Below are 25,827 nucleotides of genomic sequence, written 5' to 3'. Positions count from 1 at the left end.
CACAGGATAGGGGAATATGCCCTATCCCCAGGTACTGTGTAATCTCAGAGCTAGCATGTATATAATTAGCATGACATGTGGGGGTGGATTGGTCCTGAAATATGATGTCTTTAAGTTTCCTTCTCTGAGGTTCATTTCAGGAAATGTAGAAATCTATCAATGTTAGTATGTGAATTTTTAGAATATCTGGCATAAACAACACACACGCACACATATATATATATATATATATATATATATATATATATATATATATATATATATATATATAGAATAAAAACATAGCCACAAAGTCTGTTTTAGCAAATGCTCATATAAATTCTAACCTCACACATAGGCTCTTTTCAAAACTTGCTAGGTTTTGCTCTATAAACAGTGGTTCATTATTCCTCATAAATGGTGCCTCCCAACTTTTGGCTGCTAAAAGCAACACCACTTAAGGATCATTTTTTTACTCTTTGCCCATAAGCAAGTCAGCTTATTGATTTCTTTTTTTAGACAAGAATGGTAATTCCAAACAGTGCCCATTCCTTTTAGGTCTTAGGTATTACTCACAGCCTTCAAAATTCAAGGATACCTTTCAGACTCCACTCATAGTTCCCTCATAACTATTTTCTGTAATCAGCTCTAAGCCCAGAGGTCTGGAATCCACCATCTTGGATACAATGTCCTGAGATGTCATAATTACATGTGGTCACTGAACTAATGGTTGAGTGGCTTAATTGCAAGAATCTAATATGTATATCTATATCTCCTTGTCTGTTTGTATATATATATATATATATATATATATATATATATATATATATATATATATATTGGAAAAAAACAAACATGGCAGTATAAAGAGGGCACTTCCTTTCCAAAATTAAGAAACAGTTCCTCTGTAGTTAAAGTGTCCTTTGACTAGGCACATACTAACATACTGCAAAAGGCCTGTAACAAATTCTGAAATATCTCTGTCTTTTTATATGTAGCATAAATCTACTTTAGAGGGGTTGCAATTTTACTTAAGGAAAGCAGACCTCTCTTTTATACTCCATAATGCCTTTTCCTTCAAAACATAGCCAATGGGTCTTTTCCTAGACTTCCCCCCTAGGATTACAGGCAAGCAAATCTAACTCCATTAGTGAGTGGTAATCTTAATATATAGACTTGAGCAGCTGTCCCTCATTAGCTGATTCATGCTTGAAGGCTTTGAAATCACTTCCTAACTCTTTCCCTTATATCATGTGCCCTGGACTCAGCTATTGCACACATTTCGTCTTCCATGTTACCAGTGGTCTTTACAACTGGCCTACAGTTGCTATATTTGAATTTATAGATAAAGATATAGATACAAGTAAAATGCATAGATACAGGTTAACTATAACTATCTATACCTTTGTTTATAGATATACAAGTGCAAATAAAGATAATGATGTATATATATACTATAGATCGGTTAATCAGGTTTAAGCCATTAAGTCATTTTCACTGTTGGCCTCAAAATCACACATTATGCAAATGAAAATGGATAGATTCAAAGCCAGTAGCAAGAAGATGAAGCTCATTAGCAGACATAACTTTCAAACTGGCCTTTGAGAAAAGAAACATACAGCTAGATATCTGACTAACATAACACTTGAATACCAAATAACACATAGCTTTTCCCACTTCCACTAGTAATGTGACACACTACCCAAAAGACATGTTTAAAAAAACAGAGCATGACAAAAATGGTGTAAAACTATAAGCACATTATCAGAAAGGTAACATAGTGTCTGTAGACTTTATTAAGCTGTATCACAAAATTCTATCATACTCGGTCATTTACTTCTGCTTCAGATAAAGGGTAAGTTGTGTGTCCTTTTTCTTTAAAGTATTATTGCCATTAGTATGTTCGTCGGCTTCAAAGAATCACACATAATGAGGTGATTCAGAAAATTGTGTGAAGAGGTAAATCGAGCCTGAAGACAGAGACATACTTCCAAAAATAGTGACATCCTAAATCAGGCCCAAAATAGGAGTGTTCCCCCATAGCAGAGACAGTTTAGAGGTCTGTTATCAGGTTATTTGCATTACTAAACCTAGTTTAATAATTAAGTGACGTGGTTCACTAATGAGTGCTGCTTCTTTATTGGGGAAATATTAATGGAAACCAGTTACTTCCTTACAGTTACTCCAGCCATATTTCAATGCTTATCACACATTCAGTCCCATCACATTACACAAAGGCAATATGGGTAGCAGTGTTTCCATATTCTTAAAAACACTTGTCTCCAAACTCATTTAACAAGATAATGACTAGGTACTCATCCACATCCAACTTACTATTAACAAAAGTCCTTATCAAATCCTAGATAACTGTAGGACTCCCTCCATGCTCCCCTTAGCCCATACCTCCTACCTAAATATTATGGAGTCCCTACGTATTAAGTCAAACACCATTCTCCTAGGTAACAAAAATAAATACCAAATTCAAAAATAAATTCCTGTTGTGGATGCCAATATATGTATAATTATATCCTTCAGCGAATATGATTCACATTGTAACTATCACTTTGACAACACACCCCTAATTAGGGATGTGAGAACTTCTGTCATCAATGAACTTTCCTTTGAGGACCATGTCTTTACTGTTGTACTTTTTTGCACAGCTTATATCTACAGACATTCTATACAGATCCATGTATGTAATCATGTCACTGTACTTGACACTCAATATTTGGTTGACCATTTCATTATGTACCTGTCCAGTCACTTGTTACATCGGACTGGAACCACAATACTTATTAATCAAACAAATCAAGGGAGTAAATTATAAAAGCTATGCAGAACATTTCAAAGCCTTGTAACTCTTCTCAATTATCATACAGCATAATGAAAGACAGGCTCTGCTTCATGTAAAGAGAGTCTACAGACCTTATTCTGTACGGCCTGTTATATATCTGCAAGCCCAATATTATTATAAACATCTGCTCAATGGATCTTAATCTCTTTTGCAAAATAAAGAGAACTTGTTGGAATGTTAACTTTGTATCATAGAGAAATACTGCTTCTTTGGAACCATCTTCCACTCTACGTAAAACAAAATACTTCTGTATTCAAATGCAATTTTCACATATGGATGGGTAATCACAAATTCAATAAATAGGGGGAATATAAATGCCCGAATATATCCTTATTCAGCCCTTATCTGGGTTATGTGCAAGGAATCTTTAAGAGGTAAAAACTACCATGAGAATATAAGGCTTGGCTTTTTAAGATCCTCACAGATCAATAACCTAGTAAGTACCTATGAAATTCTGAATCCATTAAACTATAACAAGTCATGCTCAGCTAGTTTTATAACATGCTCTAGTGAAATTTTAGAGCAGAATTTGCCACTAGCTCCATGATTAGGACACTGACTGTTTTATACTTTAAGGGAAAGCAAAACCTTTATGTGAGTTTAATATTTTATGATGTTAATTCTAAATATTACATCACCTGCACCTCATAATGATGGAGAAGAAACTATGTTATTTTAAATCGAGTTACATGGATTTCATATTGTGTGAAGAGCTCTGACTATCCAGTCAATACTGTTTATTTATTAAAACCTATTCACAAATAAATAATGAAAATGGCATAATCAAGGGAGAATAGAAGATTTGTCCTGCTCAGATGGTAAGATTACCTTATTATCATATTTAATGAGTAAGTTAAAAACAAAAAGTAGACTTTGACTTTAAGTATGGTGGATGCATCACCAAGCATGGACAGAAAACAGTGAAAAATATTGTCAAACAATAGTCTCTGTGATATCATATGACAGAATAGTAAAACCTAAGGAAGCTGTTTCTTGGTATTATAGCTGTAGTGGTTGTACTGCTATAGTTAACTGCACCAGAACTGTATCAGTTCTTCACCTTCTTAGGGCTAAATATCGAATTCTTAGACAAATGCATCTATATGAGTTTATTTTATAGACTTACCTAGGACTGAAAGGACTAAAAGTAAATACAGTAATAAGCCTTACTTTAGTGTAGCATGTTCTCAGAACAATGATATTTCATATAACGATAATGTTGTTAACCTTTGTGGAGATTCTGTGTTGCAAACATACTAACCCTGATGACAGATGTCAAAGATTAAATTTATAATGACACAGCTATGCAAAAATTATCAATGTCAGGATCCATAATGTTTTTTTTTTCTGCTGGAAAATATAACCATTTTAGGATTTGTTTTTGTCCTATGATATTCTCAATTGATTTTACTGGTCTATATTAGTTAAACAAAAACTGAGTTAAGGGAAACCCATTTGAGTGACACGCAATGAGCGAAAGTGGCAAAAATCACAAGAATAAATGGAGAGCGCCATAGGGAATTCTTCCCATTTACTTCAGTGGAGTGCAATCTAGGAGTTGGTATATTTAAGTAGCAGGGGGTGTGGGGGGCACAGGGGGACTTGCCCCCCTGCATAAAACAGTTAGTGAAAGATTTTGTGTATTACTTATTTTATTTCTGTTCTTCGATATTTGTGAATTTCACTCATTGACTATTGCTCAAACGGGTTTCGCTGAACTCAGTTCTTGTTTAACTAATATGGGCCCGATTTTACACTGCTTCTGTATCACAGGTTTGGAAATACACATGCCACTTTCATGAGAAGTCGGTGATGTTTCATACTGGAATGCATGCACATATACTGCATTCAACGAAGAAATTTGCCAACTTTTTGGTCAAAAAGAAAGCAGTTTAACAGGAAATGTATCTGTGTATCTTTAATGATGACCACAGTACATCAAATAATGTGTGCAACAGCCAATGTCTAACTTAACAATGACTCTTCTTTCTGAGTTAAACTGATTGAGATTCACCTCTCTATGTAAAGCTGAAATTAGGAATTTTGTGTAGGCCCTCACCCTACCCAAAAAGTATGAGGTCATGAAAACATTACACAAAAAAGAAAACTCTCCAAAAATAAAGGAATCACAATTAGTGCACTCTTAAAAGCTACAGTGGCAGTGACTTCCCATAGAAAATGATGAGGGAATTAAAAATTGGGAAGCTGAACTCAACAAGTTGAGTCTCATTGTTTTTTTTACTAATGAAAGTATAAATAAGCAAAATAATCTGCACTTCACCTGTGAGGTGAAGGCATTGCTTCAGCTGAATTCTTTATAATATAGTTAATATAAATAGCTCTAAACACCTATGTTATGCAAAGTAAAATAAAAATATCGAAGATTATAATGTTAAAATAGCAATCATATTTTCTTACTTGAATGCAGAGCAGTCACCACGACACTCTTGCATTGTAATAACAGCCTGGCAGCCTTTTACTGTGACCAATACAGGTTTTGGAACCGGCAAGCATTTATCTTGACCTAAAAGTAAAACATGAATAAAAATAACATTAACCATTAAACTGAACATCATTCATATTTGTGAATACATAGTACCTGTAGATTGTATTTATTAAAGTTTCAGCTAGATTTTAAATTGTATCCTTTAATATATAGTTGTGGAGGCATTAGTAATGGCATCAAAAATGTCCATACTCAAGATTTTTGCATAGTTCAAGAAGATATACTGGAATTATACTATAGGATTGTTTTCCTTTATATGTTTCTCTCTGTCTCTATCTCTTTCTGAAGCCACCCTCTTCATAGCATTTTGCAATTAAAGCTAAAATAAATTAAAGTGCAGTCAGGAATAATACTGAGAATCATCTGTCATCCACTGTAACACCTTAGGTAGAAGGGGAAAGACATATAGAGTGCACAATAAACATATAGCTAATCACGTGTGTATGCATGTAAATGTGTGTGCATATATGTGTGCATATATATGTGTGTGTGTGTGTGTGTGTGTGTGTGTGTGTGTGTGTGTGTGTGTGTGTGTGTGTGTGTGTGTGTGTGTGTGTATGTGAGAAGATGACATCCACATATATACACACACTCACAGATATGCACACAAAATTCATATAGATCCATGACTATATGTATTTGTTTATGTATCTATAAATAATGTACACAGAGACACAGCCACATACACAAAGTCACACGTGTACATAAACTGAAAGATAGCCATATAGATGCACGTGTGCTTGTGTGTGTGTTTGTTTGTGTGTGTGTTTGTGTGTGTGTGTGTGTGTGTGTGTGTGTGTGTGTGTGTGTGTGTTTGCGCTATACATATGCATGAACATTCATGTATTCTTCTATATGTATAAATAATCTACACAAAGACATAGACTCAGATAGATGCACACACAGACAGAAGTGCGTGCTCGCACACACACACACACACACACACACACAAACACACACACACACACACACACACACACACACACACACACACACACACACACACACACACATACACTGATGTGCATTCATAAACAGAAATAGACAGGTAGATATAGAGGTAAGCAGACAGCTAGATATTAAAGCTGGAATTTAAATTCTCATGATTATGGTATGTAAGATAAAATTAAAATAGATATACATACATATGTAGCAGCACTGGTTTGGGCTGTAAATACGCTTTTCCTGTAAGGAAAAAGGAAGGAAAAAGAGGTAAGCATACAGACATGCCAGTAACTAATATCACAATAAAACATTTGTTAAATTAGTTATTTTGAAACATTTGTCAATATTTTATGATAACAAATTTACAGATTAACAAATACAAATACAATCCAGTAGTATTCAGGTCCAGCTACTGTCTTGCCAAGCTGCAGCTTTGAGCAGTGTATTTTTTACATGAAGCTTGTCTGCCTTGACTGATTAAGGAAGTTAATGTAACAAACATTTTAAGGGCATATTTAAGTATGTAGCTTCAATGTATGCCTTACTGGTTGGCTTGGGAACTGTGTTAGCCCAAAAGGTGGGCAATGAGAGAAGCTAAGTACTCTACCACTGAAACATCGTGCTTGTCCATTAAGTTGGCCTTAGACTCCATACAATACTGTTTGCTGGGCAGAGAGTTCATATTATTCAAAGATAATGCCCTCCTTCCAGTGGCTTCATCAGTAAAAAGAAAGGAAAGTAAAGCTGTGTAAATGGGCCCAAGTATTACAGTCATGCTGTTTATGGGTAGAGCATTGCCTCAGTGATTATCATAGCAATGTCACCAGTATTCCTTTGGCCCATACACCTTACAGCATTCCAGAAGCCACTGGATTTAAGATGGAGGGGTCATCTGTAATGGGGGGGTATATATAACTTAGTTAATGCTATGCAGGCAAGAAAAGTATGGCAGCAGCAGGGTAATTTGGCACTGAAACACTAGTTTAGGCCAAACAGAGAGGGCTTAAAGGTATTACAACTTTAGGAAGGCTTTTATGTGTCAAACAATAATAAAGTTGGTTAATGGCATGCTTTTCTTTAAGTCAAAATGACTGAGTTTTCAGGCAATATGTGAGTCATCCTGAGGAGAAGTTGTTTGAGGCAAATGCAAACTGCTGCAGGCTGGGGCAACTGACTGTGCTGAAAGGTCTATATTTGCTAGCAAAAGTCCTGGTAGTGTAGAACTTGAATGTCACTTGTATTGTACCAGAGAGATACTGCTAGCAGATTTTGTTATTATAAAAACAACAAAGTCACCAAACAAACAACTATTACCTTTGCTATAAAACCAAAGTCCAAGTAAAGAACAAACCAGCAAAGGTATGGCTTCAGTATAGGCAGTATAAGCAATAAAACAGTAATGCAGTCCAAAGAACAAACGATGAAAATGATTCTGCGTTAACCCAGCTTTAATAACACAACACAAGCGCTTTCACATATAGCTTCTTCAGGTGTTTAAAACATATTGAAAGACAACACCTATATATACTTATTAAAAAAGTCATGAGATAAATTTAATACAAATTTAAAAGTAAACATTCCTAAAATACAGTTTATCTGTAAGACCATACATTAAAAATAAAATATTAAATAAATAACTACAATAACACTAAATTAAAATAAAATAAATATAAAAATGAGATAAATAATATGAGAGTAAAAATATGTACAAATGGATAAGAACAGTTGTATCATTTCTTCCTTAGAGGTCTCTTCTGTAAAACTGGTTTAATTAGAACATGGTCATTAAGACCATGACCATAGTTTGCTCTGAGCCTAACAATCCAACAAGCTTCTAGCTCTTCCATTCTCAGCCTGATATCTTCTCGTCTCACATTTTCATGTGTCATAGCTAGAACCAGAAACTTGAACACATGGTGTTCGTCTGTATTGGCTACATGATTAGCAAGTGCATTTATATTATTCTTTTTATTGATATGGTACAGATGTTCCCTGATTCTATCCTTCAGGAAACGATCCGTTTTGCCCACATAATATTTATTGCACAAAGTGCAAACTGCAAGATAAACCACATGCATAGAATTGCAAGCAGCTGTAACAGTGATATAAATAAGCTCGCCAGTATCTGAATGCTTAAATATAGTCTCTGTAGAAATAAAAGTGCAGTACTTACATCTACCACATGGCTTAGTCCCAGGAATAGATGTTACAGAATCCCTATAATAGTTCTTATTACATAACCTTTTTTTTAAGAGACCTTTTATTCTTAAAAGAAAATTGTGGTCTTATACCTATCAATGATTTTATGTATTCATCAGTCATTAAAATATTCCAATGAGAATTTATAACCTCAATATATTTATCTATGTCTCTGGTGTAATGTAGAGACATTCTCAACTTACCATCATTAATTCTTTTTATTTTGCCTACATTATCCGAAAAATAAGGTTTTGCAGTGGTGGACCTCATTGCATCTACCTGACAAGAAATGTTCTGAACCATTTTTTCATCATACCCCCTTTCAATTAATTCCTTTTCAGTTGTGGATTTACATCTTTGATCATCTTCTTCCTTAACATTAAGCCTAGAGGCTCTAAAAATCTGATTCTTAGTTACACTACTAAACACAAAATTTGGATGCATACTTTGCCTATTTAATAATTGATTGGCATGACATTCCTTCCTATATAGACTACTAATCAATTTACCATTTTTATCCCTACTTATATAGACAACCAAAAAGTTTATGCCTATAGTAGAGAAATTTAAAGTAAAACGCAAAAAACTGGAAGATGTATTAATATATTCCATAAACTGCACCAACTGTTGTTCATTACCTCTCCAAATTAAAAAGAGGTCATCTACGAACCTTTTATAAAAAGAAATATAAGATGTAAAGGGACCATTAGTTAGAAATTTGGTCTCCTACATATTCAGTACGGCATTGGCATAACTATTGGAGCATGAGCTCCCCATAGCAACACCATTCTTTTGCCAATAAAGTTTCTGATTATACACAAATATATAGGATGAAGGATAGAATCAGGGAACATCTGTACCATATCAATAAAAAGAATAATATAAATGCACTTGCTAAACATGTAGCCAATACAGATGAACACCATGTGTTCAAGTTTCTGGTTCTAGCTATGACACATGAAAATGTGAGACGAGAAGATATCAGGCTGAGAATGGAAGAGCTAGAAGCTTGTTGGATTGTTAGGCTCAGAGCAAACTATGGTCATGGTCTTAATGACCATGTTCCAATTAAACCAGTTTTACAGAAGAGATCTCTAAGGAAGAAATGATACAACTGTTCTTATGCATTTGTACATATTTTTACTCTCATATTATTTATCTCATTTTTATATTTATTTTATTTTAATTTAGTGTTATTGTAGTTACTTATTTATTTAATATTTTATTTTTAATGTATGGCCTTATAGATAAACTGTATTTTTAGGAATGTTTACCTTTAAATTTGTATTAAATTTATCACATGACGTTTGTAATAAGTATATATAGGTGTTGTCTTTCAATATAGTTTAAACACCTGAAGAAGCTATATGTGAAAGTGCTTGTGTTGTGTTATTAAAGCTGGGTTAACGCAGAATCATTTTCATCATTTGTTCTTTGGACTGCATTACTGTTTTATTGCTTATACTGCCTATACTGGAGCCATACCTTTGCTGGTTTGTTCTTTACTTAGACTTTGTTATTATGTCAAAGGCACTGACAGACATTTTCACCTGCTGGAGCGCTAATGACTTTTTCCCCAGAACTTGTGCTTGACATACTATTTTGTGCAACAGACTTTTGTTTCATGAACAAGCTGGTAAGACATGTTGTACCTGTGTTGAGTTCTAGACATAAATGCAGAAAAGACACTGAACTTTTCATGCAAGTTTTATTTTATTTCTATGCTTCCATCAGTTATTTTTTCTTACATAAACTAAGTCTGTTTTGTGATCTGTATATATATATATATATATATATATATATATATATATATATATATATATATATATATTTATATGGGTCTACCTTCATTACCCAAAAGACCAGTTACCCGAATTCCATTTGGCCGAGATGAATTCAATGAAAGATATGAAGCCACAGAGCACCTTAAAACTTTCAGCAGGAAACAAACCACTTAGCCACCAGGGTGAACTATGCCCTTTACTTCCTTGTAGTGCAATCTTGGAGTTGCTATATTTAGTTAGGGAGTGTGTGGGGGGCTTAGCCCCCCACTTGGGTGGGTTTCATTTTTGTGGATTTTCTTATTTTACCCTGGTGACCAAGTGGTTTGTTTCCTGGTGAAAGCCATTCAGTGGTCCATGGTTTCAGAAATGTCACCTTTCATTGAATTTGTCTCGGCCAAGTGAAATTCGGCTAAGTGATCTTTCAGGTAATGAAGGGAGACCCATATATAATAATATAATATAGATATATACGTGTGTGTGTGTGTGTGTGTGTGTGTGTGTGTGTGTGTGTGTGTGTGTGTGTGTGTGTGTGTGTGTGTGTGTGTGTGTGTGTGTGTGTGTGTGTGTGTGTGTGTGTGTGTGTGTGTGTGTGTGTGATATAGATTATATATATATATATATATATATATATATATATATATATATATATATATATATATATATACACATATACATACACACACACACACACACACACATATATATATATATATATATATATATACATATATATATAGGTTTATAGGTAAATGCTAGGCTATCAGTCTGCTAGTACAAATCTAATTAATAACCAGAGACTAGAGGTCTTAATCAAATGCTGTACTTTGTATCTATGATGTTAAGACTTCTACCATTATTTCAACCTTCCCTACCTAAATATATATATATATATATATATATATATATATATATATATATATATATCTTTATAAAATTATCAAAGAGCATAGAAGTCATTACACAGACCTAAGCAGTGCATGGAGAAAAACAGAAATCCATCAAAAAGCAAAACTACAGCACCAAAGTTGCTTTTCACAGCGTATTCCAGTATTATGTTCACAACATGGTATAAAAGAAGAAAATAAGCAACAGGCCATAGTTTCTCAGCTCATGTGGTTTCTTCAGTGAAAAATCTAACTTTAAGTCAAGGTTAGCAGGTGATATAACTTTTTGCAAAACCATGTGATTAAACCAAACTTCCCTCTCCTGTAAACAATTACTTCAAGTAATCTGTCTGACTTAAATTATTATATATATTAATTGATATAATATAGATGACTGCAAATTGTGCTTTGAAGGGAGAAAATATATGTAATATATTCATAAAACTGATAAACTGCAATCAAAACACTAAATTGTATTTATAACAGCAATGTGTTTTGCAGAAAGTGAAAGATAAATATTGCCTTCTGATTGACACAGGAGAAAATGTGTCCACCCAAAACAAGCCCATGTCAAAGCAAATATATAGCATAACATAAAGTATGGCAAACACACCAGAAATAAGTACTGGCACTTGATGGCTAAGAAATATCTAGATTATATACCATTATAGTAACTCTATTGTAGAAACAAACCTGAAAAAAATAATATTTAAAATAATAACAACAATGTATACTGCAAATAAGAAAATATAGCTCTCGCCATCTGGTGGACAAAAGGGAAAAAAATGCACACATCCTAACCAAACATATATAAAATAACATAAAATCAAGCATAACACATTTCAAATAAGTACCAACTTTTACAAACCAAATAATATCCAAAATATGTGTCATTATACCAGATATGTTATTTAAAATAACTGAAGGACAGGGAATGAATTGAAATTAAATAAATTAATTTAAATCTGGTGCATATAATGCACCCAAATTAACTATCCAAGGCTATTATTTTCTGTAACGACTTATAGTCCACATTGTGTTTTAGAGAGGATTTTAGACAGAGATGCCACCTTTTCCAATGCCCAAAGTGGGACATTTTATTAATGAAAATGTGTGATTTTGAAAAGCAAATCTTCAAATACCTGGATCCCGTGCAAAGGACTGGATTTAACTTTTTTACCAAAATAAAGGTTCACACTTATAGAATTTGAGCTCTCTCTGCTGCTTCTTACAATACTTAAAGTATTTCAGATATAAACAAATTATTTTTGCAAGTATTAATGGAAAAATATAAAATATGTTTTGTAATAAACTATCTGGGCATTTATCATTGTTTTATAGTTTTCCTCCACTGGACACAGCTGTTCAAATAAGGACTGTCTTCAGCAAAGTGGGTAACCTGGTTTCTCTACCTATTCTGGGCACTTCTATCCCGACACCAACTGATGTGACTCAAATGCAGAGAGATACATTGATTCCATGTGCATCTTGTCTGTCCTACATGAAAATGCCAAATAAACAAATGGCCATGGATAATACCCATACAAGAGAACATGCAACCATATGCCAAGTTTCATACATCTTGTTCATTTTGATGGATGTAAAATATTTTGATCTATATATATTTATGCATGAATGCAAAAAGAGCAATTGTCACATGGAAAAGGGCCTCTAACACTAAGACCATAGATCCCCATATTTTGTGACATATGTTTAACATGCCTAAAAGATGAAAACATTTTTGCTAATTTATGCCGTTTATAATATTAAAACTTGTATGGTGCAGTGATTATCATTGTCACTTCACAGCAAGAGGTTATCTTGTTCAATTCTCAGCTGGGGTGCCTGCGTGGAGTCTGCATGTCATCTCTGTGTTTGTTTGGGTTTCCTGTAGGGGCTGTGGTTTCCTTCCATGTTGCAAAGACATGTCTAGCGTGTTTCTACCCGGGCATCCACTGAAAAATAGCTCATTCCAAGTCAGACTTTCCTGGAAAACAAATGTCAACTAAAGCAAATAAACAAAAACTCTATTTGCTAATATAGTGGGGAAAATTTTTGCTGCCAAAATATTCCACTGCAGTATAATGAATTTAATTTTAAAAGCATGTACTCCATATGTTAATATGTATGTAAGGATCTTGTTCTCGTTGTTTTTGTCAATAGCTGTATTTTTCAGCAAGAGGTGGCAGTGGCAACTAAATCTAATGAATATCCATGTACAGAAAATGTTTATGATAAATCCAGAATCTTCCTTTTTTAAAACATCCCCAACAATGCAAATTCTCCTAGCTCATAAAAATTGACAGTATGGAATATTTTTTTGTAAATGACATGGAGGACAACTGTCCATCTAAAAAAAGGTATTGTAGGTAAATGCTTTCCTATATGAATCATCCAAAAATGTTGTGACAGTAGGATCTAAAAGTTCATGGTAAGAACAATGCAAGAATATGTGAACTGCAATCCAAAATCATTATTATTAATGTGTGCAGACAGTCATCAACATAATATCTCCACATCTCCATTTCTGACAGGTAATGTGAAAGGATTTGTCAAAGCAAACTATTGCTTCAAAATAACCCCTATAGGGCAGCATAAGTCTGTATGAAATCCATACCCATTGCTATACCATCTAAATGATGGCAGCAGTTGCACAGAGAGAGAACATTACAATTCTTTACCAGCTCAATTAAAGATAAAAGAAATTCATTACATTCTGCAGAGTATAATCGAAAATTTTCAAGAAAATAATTGAACTTCCCTTATCCCCTTAATACAGGGGATACAAATGTGTAAAGACTGTAATCCAAACTACAGAAATAAATATGTTGTTCTATGTCAAATCCTATAAAAATTAGCAGTGTCCTCAATATACATATATATATATATATATATATATATATATATATATATATATATATATATATATATTGGCCAGTTATGCATTTGCTCCAGTATCATATTGCTCCATACGGCAAATAACTATGACTCCATTTTGCATTAGTAACAACTACATCACACCTAGTTTTTAGTGTTTCCATAGCTACCTTCTCTTTAGAATTAATCTGATGAAGGATTTTTCTGAAACTGCTTACCTAAGGGGTAATACGATTGAATTCTTATTCTTGGATTACCTTGGATTTTACCTAATAAAGGATTTTGTCGCCAGCTTGAAGTCTGTGGTGGTGTTACTTGTTTTGTATTTTTTTTGTTGTTTACTAGCCTGACACCTTCAGCAGTTGCAGGTATTTTTCTTCTTCTCTCTTTAGAACTAAGGTTGTGTGTGACATTCTTTAAAAATGGTATAAATCAGACAAAATTCAAAGTCACTTCTGTATCTGTATCTGTAGCCTAAACTGGTCCAGAATAAACTCATTTTGAATGGTGCTTAGGACCCTTTCACTATATAAAGGGGCTATATCTGTGCAAGCCAGAGGGACAGCAGAATACTTATAGAGTGTTTGCGACCCAGAGAGGAATCTAAGGAATCAACTTTTGTATCAATGGCTGTAGAAAGTTTGTTGATAAAATCAACATTTTTTTAATATAGCTTTTCCTTTCATTAACTTCTTCTCATTTGGATATGTACTCATCTAGGATCACTCCCATTACTAACCTGATTCTGTCTAGAAGTACATTTTTCTGCACCAAGTGAATGCAGAATTGGACTGATAGTCATTTCAGACCATTTTAAAATTATTAAAGTTTTCTGGATTCTTTAACAGCTCGATATTATCATTATTAATATATATGATAATTTTCGTCAAAATCAATGACTTGAATTCATGATGACATACATGTGCACAGATGAGTTTATTATATCATATTTATTTTTCTTTAGATTTTTGTTTATATATGAAGAAAATTGTTTTTTGATTGGAGCTTTATCACTACTCTAAATAGGATTTGTCTGGTTTTACTTTTCTGTTTATCAAGGGATACACAAATACATGATCAAAAGAATAAATACATAAATATATGCAAACTTACATAAATAAATAGATTAAACTTGTAAGGAGAAATGTGGAATGCTTTACACTCAATCTGTCACTTCATAGCTCATTGTATGTTAAGGAAGAAGCCATTAGAGGCAATTTTAGCAAATTTTCCACAAATACAAATCCATCCCAGGGTACTAGATATTTTGAAGGACACCATATAATATCGTTAATGATGTCCTTGTGAAGTGCAATTAATTCGAAAAAAACATTATTCTATTCCACCTTCTTAAGTTGTCTGAGCTTAGATCTCAAAAGCTTAGCCAAAGTAGTTCATATTTCATGAGTTTTAATATAAATTATCTTAGATCACAGCTACTTAAGCCTGTGAATAATGTGAGCTACTGTAACATTTGTATTATTTTTTTTTTTCAGGGGGCATCTGCTGTGTGTGGGATTCATCCCTTTATATTCCCTTACTCTATTGTTCTCATTCTGAGATCATGGTACTTTTGTGAAAGAGTAATCACTGATAGTGTAAAGCTTGCCTCAATCTTCATCTAGCAGGCTGTTAGATCAGATATACACTAAGAAGACAAATATAAGCAATTTCATCCTAGTCATCCATGCCTTGAATAGCACTGGTATAAATAATTCAACTATCAAGGTCATATGCTTGCACATCTATGATCTGAGATTGGTTGAAATAAACATCCATATCTTAAAGCTAACGCCATTCAGCAAAACTATATTAGGACATTAAAAGTATATTCACCTTGGGCTTACAGACTCACTGTTTCCTATATACCCGGATACAGAAAATCACACAGTGATGTAGCAGTGTTGTAGTAGGGACTGCTAACACCCAGAATGATGGAGGGATACAAATACAAAAACTAGATATAGTTATTATGCCTACTTGTGTCCCAGAATATGTTGGCTAATGACACAGAGAACTTAATCTATAGTAATTTTCAGTAAGCAGTCTGTATTTGTGTGTGCGTGTGTGTGTGTGTGTGTGTGTGTGTGTGTGTGTGTGTGTGTGTGTGTGTGTGTGTGTGTGTGTGTGTGTCTGCATGAAAAATGCATGAAAAAATGTACACCATTTGCAACAAGTTAAAATATTTGATGACCAAAAGACCATTAAAATTTAAACAAATGGTAGTTCATAGTAAGCAGCTTAGATATCTTACACATCATGTTAAGATATACTTATACATTTCCAGGAAGCTTCTGTGGATATGAAGCATGCTAATACCAATGCTAAGATACAAAAAGGGGGTAAGATACATCTCCTTAAAGATAACAGAACACCTTGGCAAAAAGGATGGATCGGTGATAATGAAATCAACTTGGAGATACAATATCTTTCTTTTTGCTGCAAATCAGCGGATATGATAAAATTGCATTGTCAATGTCTATGCACATTACTAACTGCTCATCATTAGCAGTGTCTAGTGAAGTACAGCACATAACATGTGTGTATCATAGTCTTATTATACATACCATTGGACAGTTTGTTTGATACAGACATTTTTCATATTTGGCATATAGTCCTGCTGCAGTACACTGCAAAGTCATACAGCTATCTGTCGGATCTAAAAATATTTCCCCAATCTAGAGAGAAGGAATAAAGTTACTTATTATGCATTATGTTAAAGTTCAGTGGCATGTAATCTTTACTAAAAGAATATAATCATCACCTCATAAATTATTGTATTTAAAAAACTAATCACATGTAATGAAATAATGCTGCATTGTTGTGCCATATACAATAAATTTTCATTCAGAATATTTTACATAATTTAAAAAATAAGCTCCTTCAAATGCGATGTAAAAGATAAACAAAAATGAGTATCTTATGAACTGTTGCATCATGTAGTGATATAAGATGATAAGTCACAAGATAAGTAATTGGTAGAATCAAACTCTATCCCAGGGACAGCCTGCATTCAAATCTAGACTTAAAGGATGGCTTGAAATACAGGTTTTAAAGCACCAGTTTAAATATTAAGATCAAACTTTTGGCAAAACTATACCATTCTATTAGATGAAGTATTTAAATTACGAGTGAGATCTCACTTGTAAAACACATCTGCTAATCTATTTAGAAGGGGATAAGTTTTCTTCTCATTCTTTTAGGAGGGGCAGGGTATCAGACTTTGCAAAGGAAAGAAGTTCTATAGAAGTCATTAAGAGTGTGCGAAAATTGTCTTCCAATGCCTTTTTGTCTTGTATTAAGTAGCTTTGTGGCAGGCTTTGTTTACATTTTTATTTTTTTTTTTTTTTTTTTTTTTTTTTTTTTAGGTAGCAGAAGGATCACCATCTTGGGTCATTCTTTCATCTTTTGGGCAACTAGGCATACGGCAATTAGACACAAAGGAATGAATTTGGGACTGGACCATTTTGGATGGAAGGCCATCTGGCATGGTGTTAGATGGTTGATGTGGAGCAGGATATTGCAGGTATTTGTTGGGTTACTGAGTCAATGGAGGATGCCACAGATTTTGTTGATTCATTTAGGGGGAAATGATTTAGGTAAGGTTCCAAAAAAGCAGTTGGTTTATCACATTTGTGAGGATGCGTTAGTGTTGAGGAGCATGTATCTGTCTTTGGTTTTAATATGGTCTGAGATGATTCCCCGGTTGGTGTGGAGAGAGGCAAGGAATTTTGTGGCAGTGGAGAGAGCTTGGAGGTATGTTAATTTTACTTTGGCAAAATATTTGAAGGAAATTGTGGTGCATATGATACGGTATGTGGAGTTTGAAAGCAGGGATCCTGTATGGTATAGGTTGAACGGAGTTCATCTCAATGAATTTGGGCTTGATTTATTAAATCTTAACTTGGGCTTGAAGGTGGAGGATCTATTGAAAAGTGGTATGGTCTGAGGGGGAACAGCCCTTTGGGCTGGTTGGCAGAGAAGAGGATCAGGCTTGATCCTCTTCTGTCCCCCTCAATAGATATTTGGAATTGAGGTGGTGGTTTGATGGTGGAAGACTTGGAAAAGAGAAGCATTTAATTGATGATATTAAGGTGAGCAGGGATGCTGCCTCCATGATTACTATGATAAGTGAGCAAGTGGGGGACACTGCTTATCCAAGGGTGAGCGGGTGGGCTTCCCTTATGTTTGCTATCTTATTTTGCAATGTTGGATTCTGTGTGCCTCAATAAAGTTTGGTGTTTGTTATTCATTTTCCATTACAATAAAGATCGTCAAATGTCTTTGGGTGTCTGTGTTGTTTCATTAGGCCCATGACAAATGTCTTTTCATGAAAGAACTATAATACTCCATGTGTCTTAGGTTAAAAAAGATTAAGGCTTACAAAACTCAATTTTCAAATATTTTGAACATTTTTACAAAATATTTTAAAGAAAAACAATAGCTCTTACTGTGATAATGGATATTTGTCATTTATTCTATAAATGCTGCAATAATATGGCATTACATTGAAATTATAAGAAACTAAGACTATAGATATGCGGCCATGAGAATTCATGATTGTACTGCATTGTCTCACTGGGTTGTGCTCTCTTACAATGGAATGAGAAAATTGGCTATCAATAACTATATCCTCCCATTTCAGCTATTCTTTTAATATCTGGTATGTCATTGAAACAAGTTATCCATGACATTTTTATTTCATTTGCATAACTCAGTACTTTTCATGGAGAATGGTCTGGGTACCTGGTATGACAGTGAAACTTAAGTTATTAGTGACATTTTTATTTCAATTGCATGACTCAGTACTTTTCATGGAGAATGGTCTGGAAGCTTCTTGCAATCTTCACTGTAGAAGTATAGTTAATTAGTTGAATGGGATTTAAAATGCACTGGCAGCACTGTAATATATTATGTAAATGAACATGGGCTATATGGAAAGTATCACTATGATAAGACAAGAACTGATTGTTGAACCAACTTCCATGCATATTTGAAGAGTGTGTTCATAGTTTAGCAAGACTGCAGAACTTTTACAATAAGGAACTTTTTTCTTTACTGCCTAAGTTGCTCAGTTTTGGAGTTAATATAGTTGCAGACTGAGTGTGCATAGATGAGGTACTAGTACAGGGATGCAGAGAAGTTTATCTCTACAAAAATGCTGCTCTTTGTTTTTCTCATTAAAATCACCTTTGCACATTGTCAAGTAAATGTTTTACTTTTATCACTAGAAATTATGAAGTGTAAATGTAACGACATGAGAGGCAGGAGTACAGGAAAATTGAAACAGGATACCACAACATCCATTTCTGAAATCATGACTAAGGTTTCTATGACCTTTATTACACTAGAATTATTCAGTTCATCATATTTCTAATAAATGCAAATCCAAAACATTTTTATTAATAATTATATTAAATACATAATTAAGATGTGTAGTATACAATATTTTGTATTACGTTTAAAAATTTAATAACAGTGATATGTCAGAAATACTTACTTTATAAATTTTTCCTTGATATTCACATGTCCGTGGAACTGTAAGTACAGTGAAAAAGAAATAACAGCACTTAGAATCTTTAACTGTAAATTTCTGAAATAAATACAGTAGAGTGTTCTACAGATATTTCATTTTATATATTAATAAATGAAAACCTAAAGTTCCTAACCAAAATATTGCACTTACAAAGAGTGCAGTAAGGTTTGGACACATTTGTAAGTTGCAAGTTTGACAAAATCAGGTTTATGCTGTTATATTCAGTGACTTTGTCCCCATTAAGCAATGAATTGAGTACACCATAAATTCTGACTATAATTTGGTATAGCTATTTAAGAAATAGACTCAAAAATGCCTTTTCATAAATATGTGGTGCATGCAGTGCCATAATTATCCTCCAGTATTGGGAAACAGACACACTGTTTAAGGCCATCTATAGCTTAATACCTGATCTTAACCATTGTTAAGCACCCCCAAGTACTGTTAAGATCAGGTCTCATGCTATACACTAAGACCTGACAGTACCAGCCATCAAATTACAGTGGCAAAGTTAAAAGCAGCTATGTTTCTGTCTGCTATCTATGCCAGTAATCTGTCCCTGACTTTCTCTCAAAATCTTTCCTTGATGTAAGACATAAGTTGTTGTCTGCTTGGCAGCTCCGAGTAATTTATGTTTTTAAGAGCTATCAAAGCAATTTGTACTTTTTTTCTTTTCTTCTGTAACTAGCACTACATATGCGCTACAAAAAATCATGATCAACTCTCCAGTCCAAACCTACTATTATGCTTTCTTGATACGGATATCAGGTTTCACCTTTCAAGCTTCAATCTCAAAGTAAATTTCATAACCTTTTAGTGAAAGTCAGTGCAGGCTTAACACATAGTGGGGTTCATCTATGATATTATTTTGTTTCTAATAAATCAGAATTCCTTAGAATATTTAAAACCTTACTGCCCCAAACATTTCTATAATATATATACACATACATACCTATATGATATACAGTATATATATATATATATATATATATATATATATATAGAGAGAGAGAGAGAGAGACATATTTCAAACACAGATCTCAGTGAAGAGGGGGGGTTGTTGATTTGTAGTACTGATATCAATTTATAATGGAATGAGCATCCATTTTTTTTGATAGGCACTAACTTTATTTTCACAATGTTTTCATATATAGTCTTTTAATTCTTAGTAAGTGATTAGGTGGTGTGACAAACCAAAATGCCGCTAGCCCAGCTAGCTTGAATTTTGTGGAAAACTCTATGTCATTTGTGAATATTAATATGATTTGTATGCTTGTCTTACAAATGTAAGAGAACTATATAGTATGTGTATATTAAACTACTGGTACAGAAGTGCGTGTTGAACTGTATGTTATGTACTGAGCTTCAAGAATGCAACCAGAGTACCCTACTGGAAAAGAACAGAGTTAACTTGCAAACTCTAAGAAAATAAGTGAATTGTTTTACAATTGTGCTTATCTCCATGTTTCACTGAAGGAGACAGGATTTCTACATCTTGAGGTTTCTTCCTATTGTCGTGAAACATAAATAATTTTTAGGTTTGGAATGTAAGGTGTTTTTATTACTCTGTGACTTCCTAGTAGCTGCACATCTGAGAAATAAGTATTTTTCACAGTGAAATGATAAATTCTGTTGATATCTGTTAGCCTGGGAACTGAATGCAGGTGACAAATAGTAATGTCATCCAGCTGACCCAGCAGTAATGTTTTTATATTAATTTGGGAACTCTCTCAGAGTCTGTGCATTTTGTATCTTGTCTTGGATCTGAAAACATCCGTTCAGCACTTCTCATATGCATTTGCCTTGCTTTATGAGTAAGTTATTTAGAGAATAGTTTATTTTAGAGATAGTTGGGAATATAGTAAAGATTAGTTTAAATGTTTTCTGTATTTATTTGAGTATGTCCTGCAATGTTGTTTTAAAATATTTTCTATGATTCTGAACTCTGAAGTCACTGTGCTGAGTTATTGAGTACTGTCTTGTTCTTTTATTATTTATTATTAAATATATTTAAACCTTTTTATTGTGATTGGTTTGTTTAGAGATATTTAAGTTCAAAGAGTACTTGCATATGTATTTGGTGACAGTATACAGGCCACTCCTAAGTAGCCTTGAAAGTATTGGTCACAGAGTTTGGATAATAGTAGCATTACATTGTAAGATTGGTCACCCATTGGGAAGGGCCTTAAAGTAGCTGATAAGGGGCTCTGGTGGCAGTGGTAACTGCCTTATGGTCTGGGCAGAAGGGAGCATAGCTAGTAAATTTGTGCCATTGTTTCCCAGGTGTGTGTTTGCATATAAATCAAATCTCAAAGTGTGTGTGTCAGCTACTTAGGCAGGGACACAAAACACTGGTTGGACAGAGAGAGTGCTGAGAGGACTTAGCTTGGAACCCTGGCTAATGAGTCAACTCTATAGCTGTGCCAGGGAGGAGTCTCATTAGGGATCTGGAGAAATAGCGAGAAACCAGCTCCAGACTGACTGTGATCTCTGTGTGCTGTTAAGGGAAATTGTACTTTACTGTGGAAATTGTACTTTACTGTGTGTGTACTTGTCATCCTTCTAATATGTACACCCCTCACTGGTGCTAGTGGTGACGATTGAGGCTCTTTGGTTACTGAGTCAGTGCAAGAGCATCACAGGTGGAACTGGATTAGTAGAATTATTCTGTGTCTAATAAAGTAGTTTTTTTTCCAAAATATTAATAATCTTAAGGCTGTCTGAGACATATCTGCACCATATTTCTAATTAAAAAAAAAAACTTTTTTAAATAAGTTAAAGAGCAAATTACTTTCCAGTGTTTTTTTTTATTAGAATAATGATATCCATTTATAATCACTAAACAAATATCTACAAATATCCAGATTATTCATAAAAGATAACTTTATTTCTGAATTCATTTAGGTGTTTATTCATTTTATTAAGTGATTATAGAAGCACATCATCAGTCTTCTTTGAAATGAACCATTTTATAAACAAAGATTATCACATTTCTGTAAACTGGGTGTTTGGTCAGCAGCTCATTACCCTGTCTGTGATATGAATACTGCAGAAATTAACTCATTCTTTTCAATTATGACTCAATGAAACTAGGGAGGAGGATTTCTCTGTGTACAGATAATGTATTCTACTTAAAATCCAAATTTCTATAACATCATACATATAAAACATCTTCTGAGATTAACTCTGAAGAGCAGGGTCCATTGTTTTGTGTATTTTATTTATTTTTGCAAGGTACTATCCACTATACACAACTGGCTAAGTAATAGGAGAAACAATAGACTTGCTCAGTCTCTCAGTATGAAAGTGGATTGCAAATCAAATCCAGGTTAGTGGAATATGCTAATTTTACACATAACTCATTGTTCTAATACATCAGTGTACCGCCAGTTTTAAAAATTAATGGTATTCAGCAATGTTTTCACCTGTGACCTACTTGATTTTGTTATACTTGTATCTGTTCAGAGCTATTCTCCAGCCAACAGTTCAACACTGTACCAGTTATTAGGTAACCTCCATTTTCCTAAAAACCTTAATTTGTAAGTTCTATAGTGAGTGCCAAGGGAGTACAATCAGTTTTTTTTTAAATTGAAAAATCTACAGTAATTGAGAATATCTGCATTTATTAGCAGTTACTTCATCATTAGCCTAGTGTTTTTTGTACTAAACCAATATTTCAGAATTCATCAGAAGTGACTGCATTAATCAAAAACTAATGCATAAATAGCACATTACAAAATGTGACCCATTTAAAATGAACAAATTATATAAAACAAATAAAAAAAAAATCTGAAATATTAACTATATGAATGTCTTGAACTGAAAAATTATCTTTTTATCTGTATTTAGACATCTAGATATGGTAGCAGTTATTTTGACTGAATCACATTTCACTGAATCACAACTGATTAAATAAATTTGTCTGAAAACACATTTGTCTGAAAACTCACTACTGAATCACAATTGGCTGAAAGTTGTAAAGTAAGGCAATAGTGATTCACTTTATGCTTTTTCACTTTTCACAACATTTGTGTGACTTTGGAATTAGTATATTTAATTAAGGGATATAGGGTAAACCCCCCACATGGAAATGCTGGATGGCTTCCTCCTATAAAATATTTTAATATAGAGTACATTTGCTGCAATGAAGTATTCTATGAAATGTGCTTGTGCATTAGCGATGATTCTATGAGTGTGTTTTTTTTCAACTTTTCTCCACTGTTGTGCAATTGTGGAGTAAGTATGATTAAGTAAGGCAGTTTGAGGAAACAATCCTCCCACAAGGTTCTGAAGGAGGGGGGAGCCCCCTGCAAAATGCTTGTTCTGATGGTATGTTTGGTGTAATAACACTTTTCAGTCAACTCTGATTCTGTGACTTGAGTTTTCAGTTACATTTGTTTTAAGTCAAATCTATCAGTCAGCTGTGATTTACTGAAGTATGATTCAGTCAAAATAACTGCACTTATGTGAGTTACACAATGCAAATAAGAACAGTAACTCAATGCAGAGATAAAAATAATGCACATAATGATGTTTAAAGAAAATGTATATCATATATAGAGGCACGTAGCAGAGGGCAGTCTGTACATGCCTAGTATATCTTAATATATAAATGTTTATTTTAGGCAGGTCATAATTTCAAGACACTGTTTATGTACAGCCATCCATTTCATCTCAGAGGGTGACCTGTATTCAACTTTAACAGCCATAGTGTTTATTTATTTTCTAAAAATAAATTCCATCAAAATTAATCGAAGCTACAAAAAATACAATTCTTTTAAAATGACTATGGTTTGCTGAATGATTATATAACACAACTCCTTGCTCATAAATACATTGGAATGCCTCCACATGATTTTACTGAAACGGACACAAATTAAACATGTAGCCATCTGAACAAAATTGTCTGAGAGATATGAATGCAGCTCACTGACACCTACAGCTATTTAAAAAGATGCCAAATTAAGAGCTAGACCACTATTGATAACTTAAATTGCTGGCAAAAGCCCCAAGGATATGTACCAAACTCTTTATTAGTAACCACTTGATATCCATTTAGCTAGTGTTTTCCATTAACTACATCTAAGATATTTTAACAATGTCAAGTAATGCAGGATATCTGATTGCAGTCCTATTGCAGCATGGAGTGATTTTTAATAATAATCTGGAGAGTTTACAAAGGACCACTCATGAAACTCTTGACTGTAAGTAAAACTATGCTCATGCCTACCTACTAAGATACAGCATTCACAGTCCATAAATTATAAAATCATTGTGACAGATAATTAAAAGATATTAACTGGATACCCATATTTGTTACACAAGTTTAGAATTTTGCCAATATCTGTGAAAAGAAAAAGGTGTGAATTTAAAAATATTACTTAAAAACAGCAACATTAATGCCCATCATGGAATATTGTTTCAGAAACCATGATTTATAATTTTAAGAAGGAATCAAAGGTTTCCATACTAATGTGTGAAAATAAGTTTGATGGAATGGAATTTATCAAACCTAAAACCAGATTCAACAGGTTGAATCACGTCTGCTGTCCTCAAGACATATAAATTTATACTTAAAATCTTTAGAACAGTGAGCAGAGGCAATCTCTTATTGCATGGAGATTTGGAGACCAAATTCATACCCACAGGGGAGAAAAATCTAGTTGTGCTTTCAAGTTTGTTTGGTGCCCTTTTGGCCAATCAGCTCTACATAAAAAGCACTTGACTAACTTTATTCATTTAATGACATTGTAATCACGCTCCATAGCTGTGATAGTTATAAGACATGTTCATTATTTCATTTGTTAAACACATTAATGGACTTTACTTTTATCATCATAACTTACTGCATTCAGCTTTTGGGCAGCACGATTTGCTTCCATTACATTTAATTAGCTTTTCTTCAGGTTTGCATACTGGATCTGGTGGACATGTTAGAGGCAGGCACTCCACATTATGTGTAATGTTGCTGCAAGTAAAGTCTTGGCAGTAATAACTCCATTTATCTCCAGGCTGTTGGGGAAATAATAAACTTTTATTGTATCATGCAATTTGACATTATACTTCAAGCAGGTTACCAATCAAGATAGAATGCATTAGTTCTTACCTTATACTCATTTTGCATAAAACTGCACATCACTGGAGCTGTAAAACAAGAAATGTATTCTAAAAAGGCTGAATGGCTTAACATTATGTTCATTATTTTGTTCACTCCTTATTCTCATGATCTTTTCTGGAACTGACAATGTTACTAGAAAAATACT

General features: G+C 33.7%; 1 protein-coding gene across 1 annotated transcript in view; it reads right to left on the bottom strand.

Moving 5' to 3' along the window:
• The window catches only part of LOC122815693 (mucin-19-like), a gene marked incomplete in the record, with an annotated part of 520,597 nt that overhangs the window by 5,572 nt on the left and 489,198 nt on the right, over window positions 1-25,827 (bottom strand). Inside the window, 6 exon segments of the mRNA XM_044088393.1 lie at window positions 5,252-5,357; window positions 6,485-6,524; window positions 16,596-16,706; window positions 19,529-19,566; window positions 25,411-25,576; window positions 25,671-25,708. Of these exon segments, the coding sequence (XP_043944328.1) occupies window positions 5,252-5,357; window positions 6,485-6,524; window positions 16,596-16,706; window positions 19,529-19,566; window positions 25,411-25,576; window positions 25,671-25,708 (499 nt within the window).

The sequence above is a fragment of the Protopterus annectens genome, chromosome 11.part0, assembly GCF_019279795.1.
Source record: "Protopterus annectens isolate FY-2018-M chromosome 11.part0, PAN1.0, whole genome shotgun sequence".
Classification (NCBI taxonomy): Eukaryota; Metazoa; Chordata; order Ceratodontiformes; family Protopteridae; genus Protopterus; species Protopterus annectens.
The sequence above is the reverse complement of the archived record's forward strand: the minus strand, read 5'-3'. Positions and strand labels throughout refer to the sequence as shown.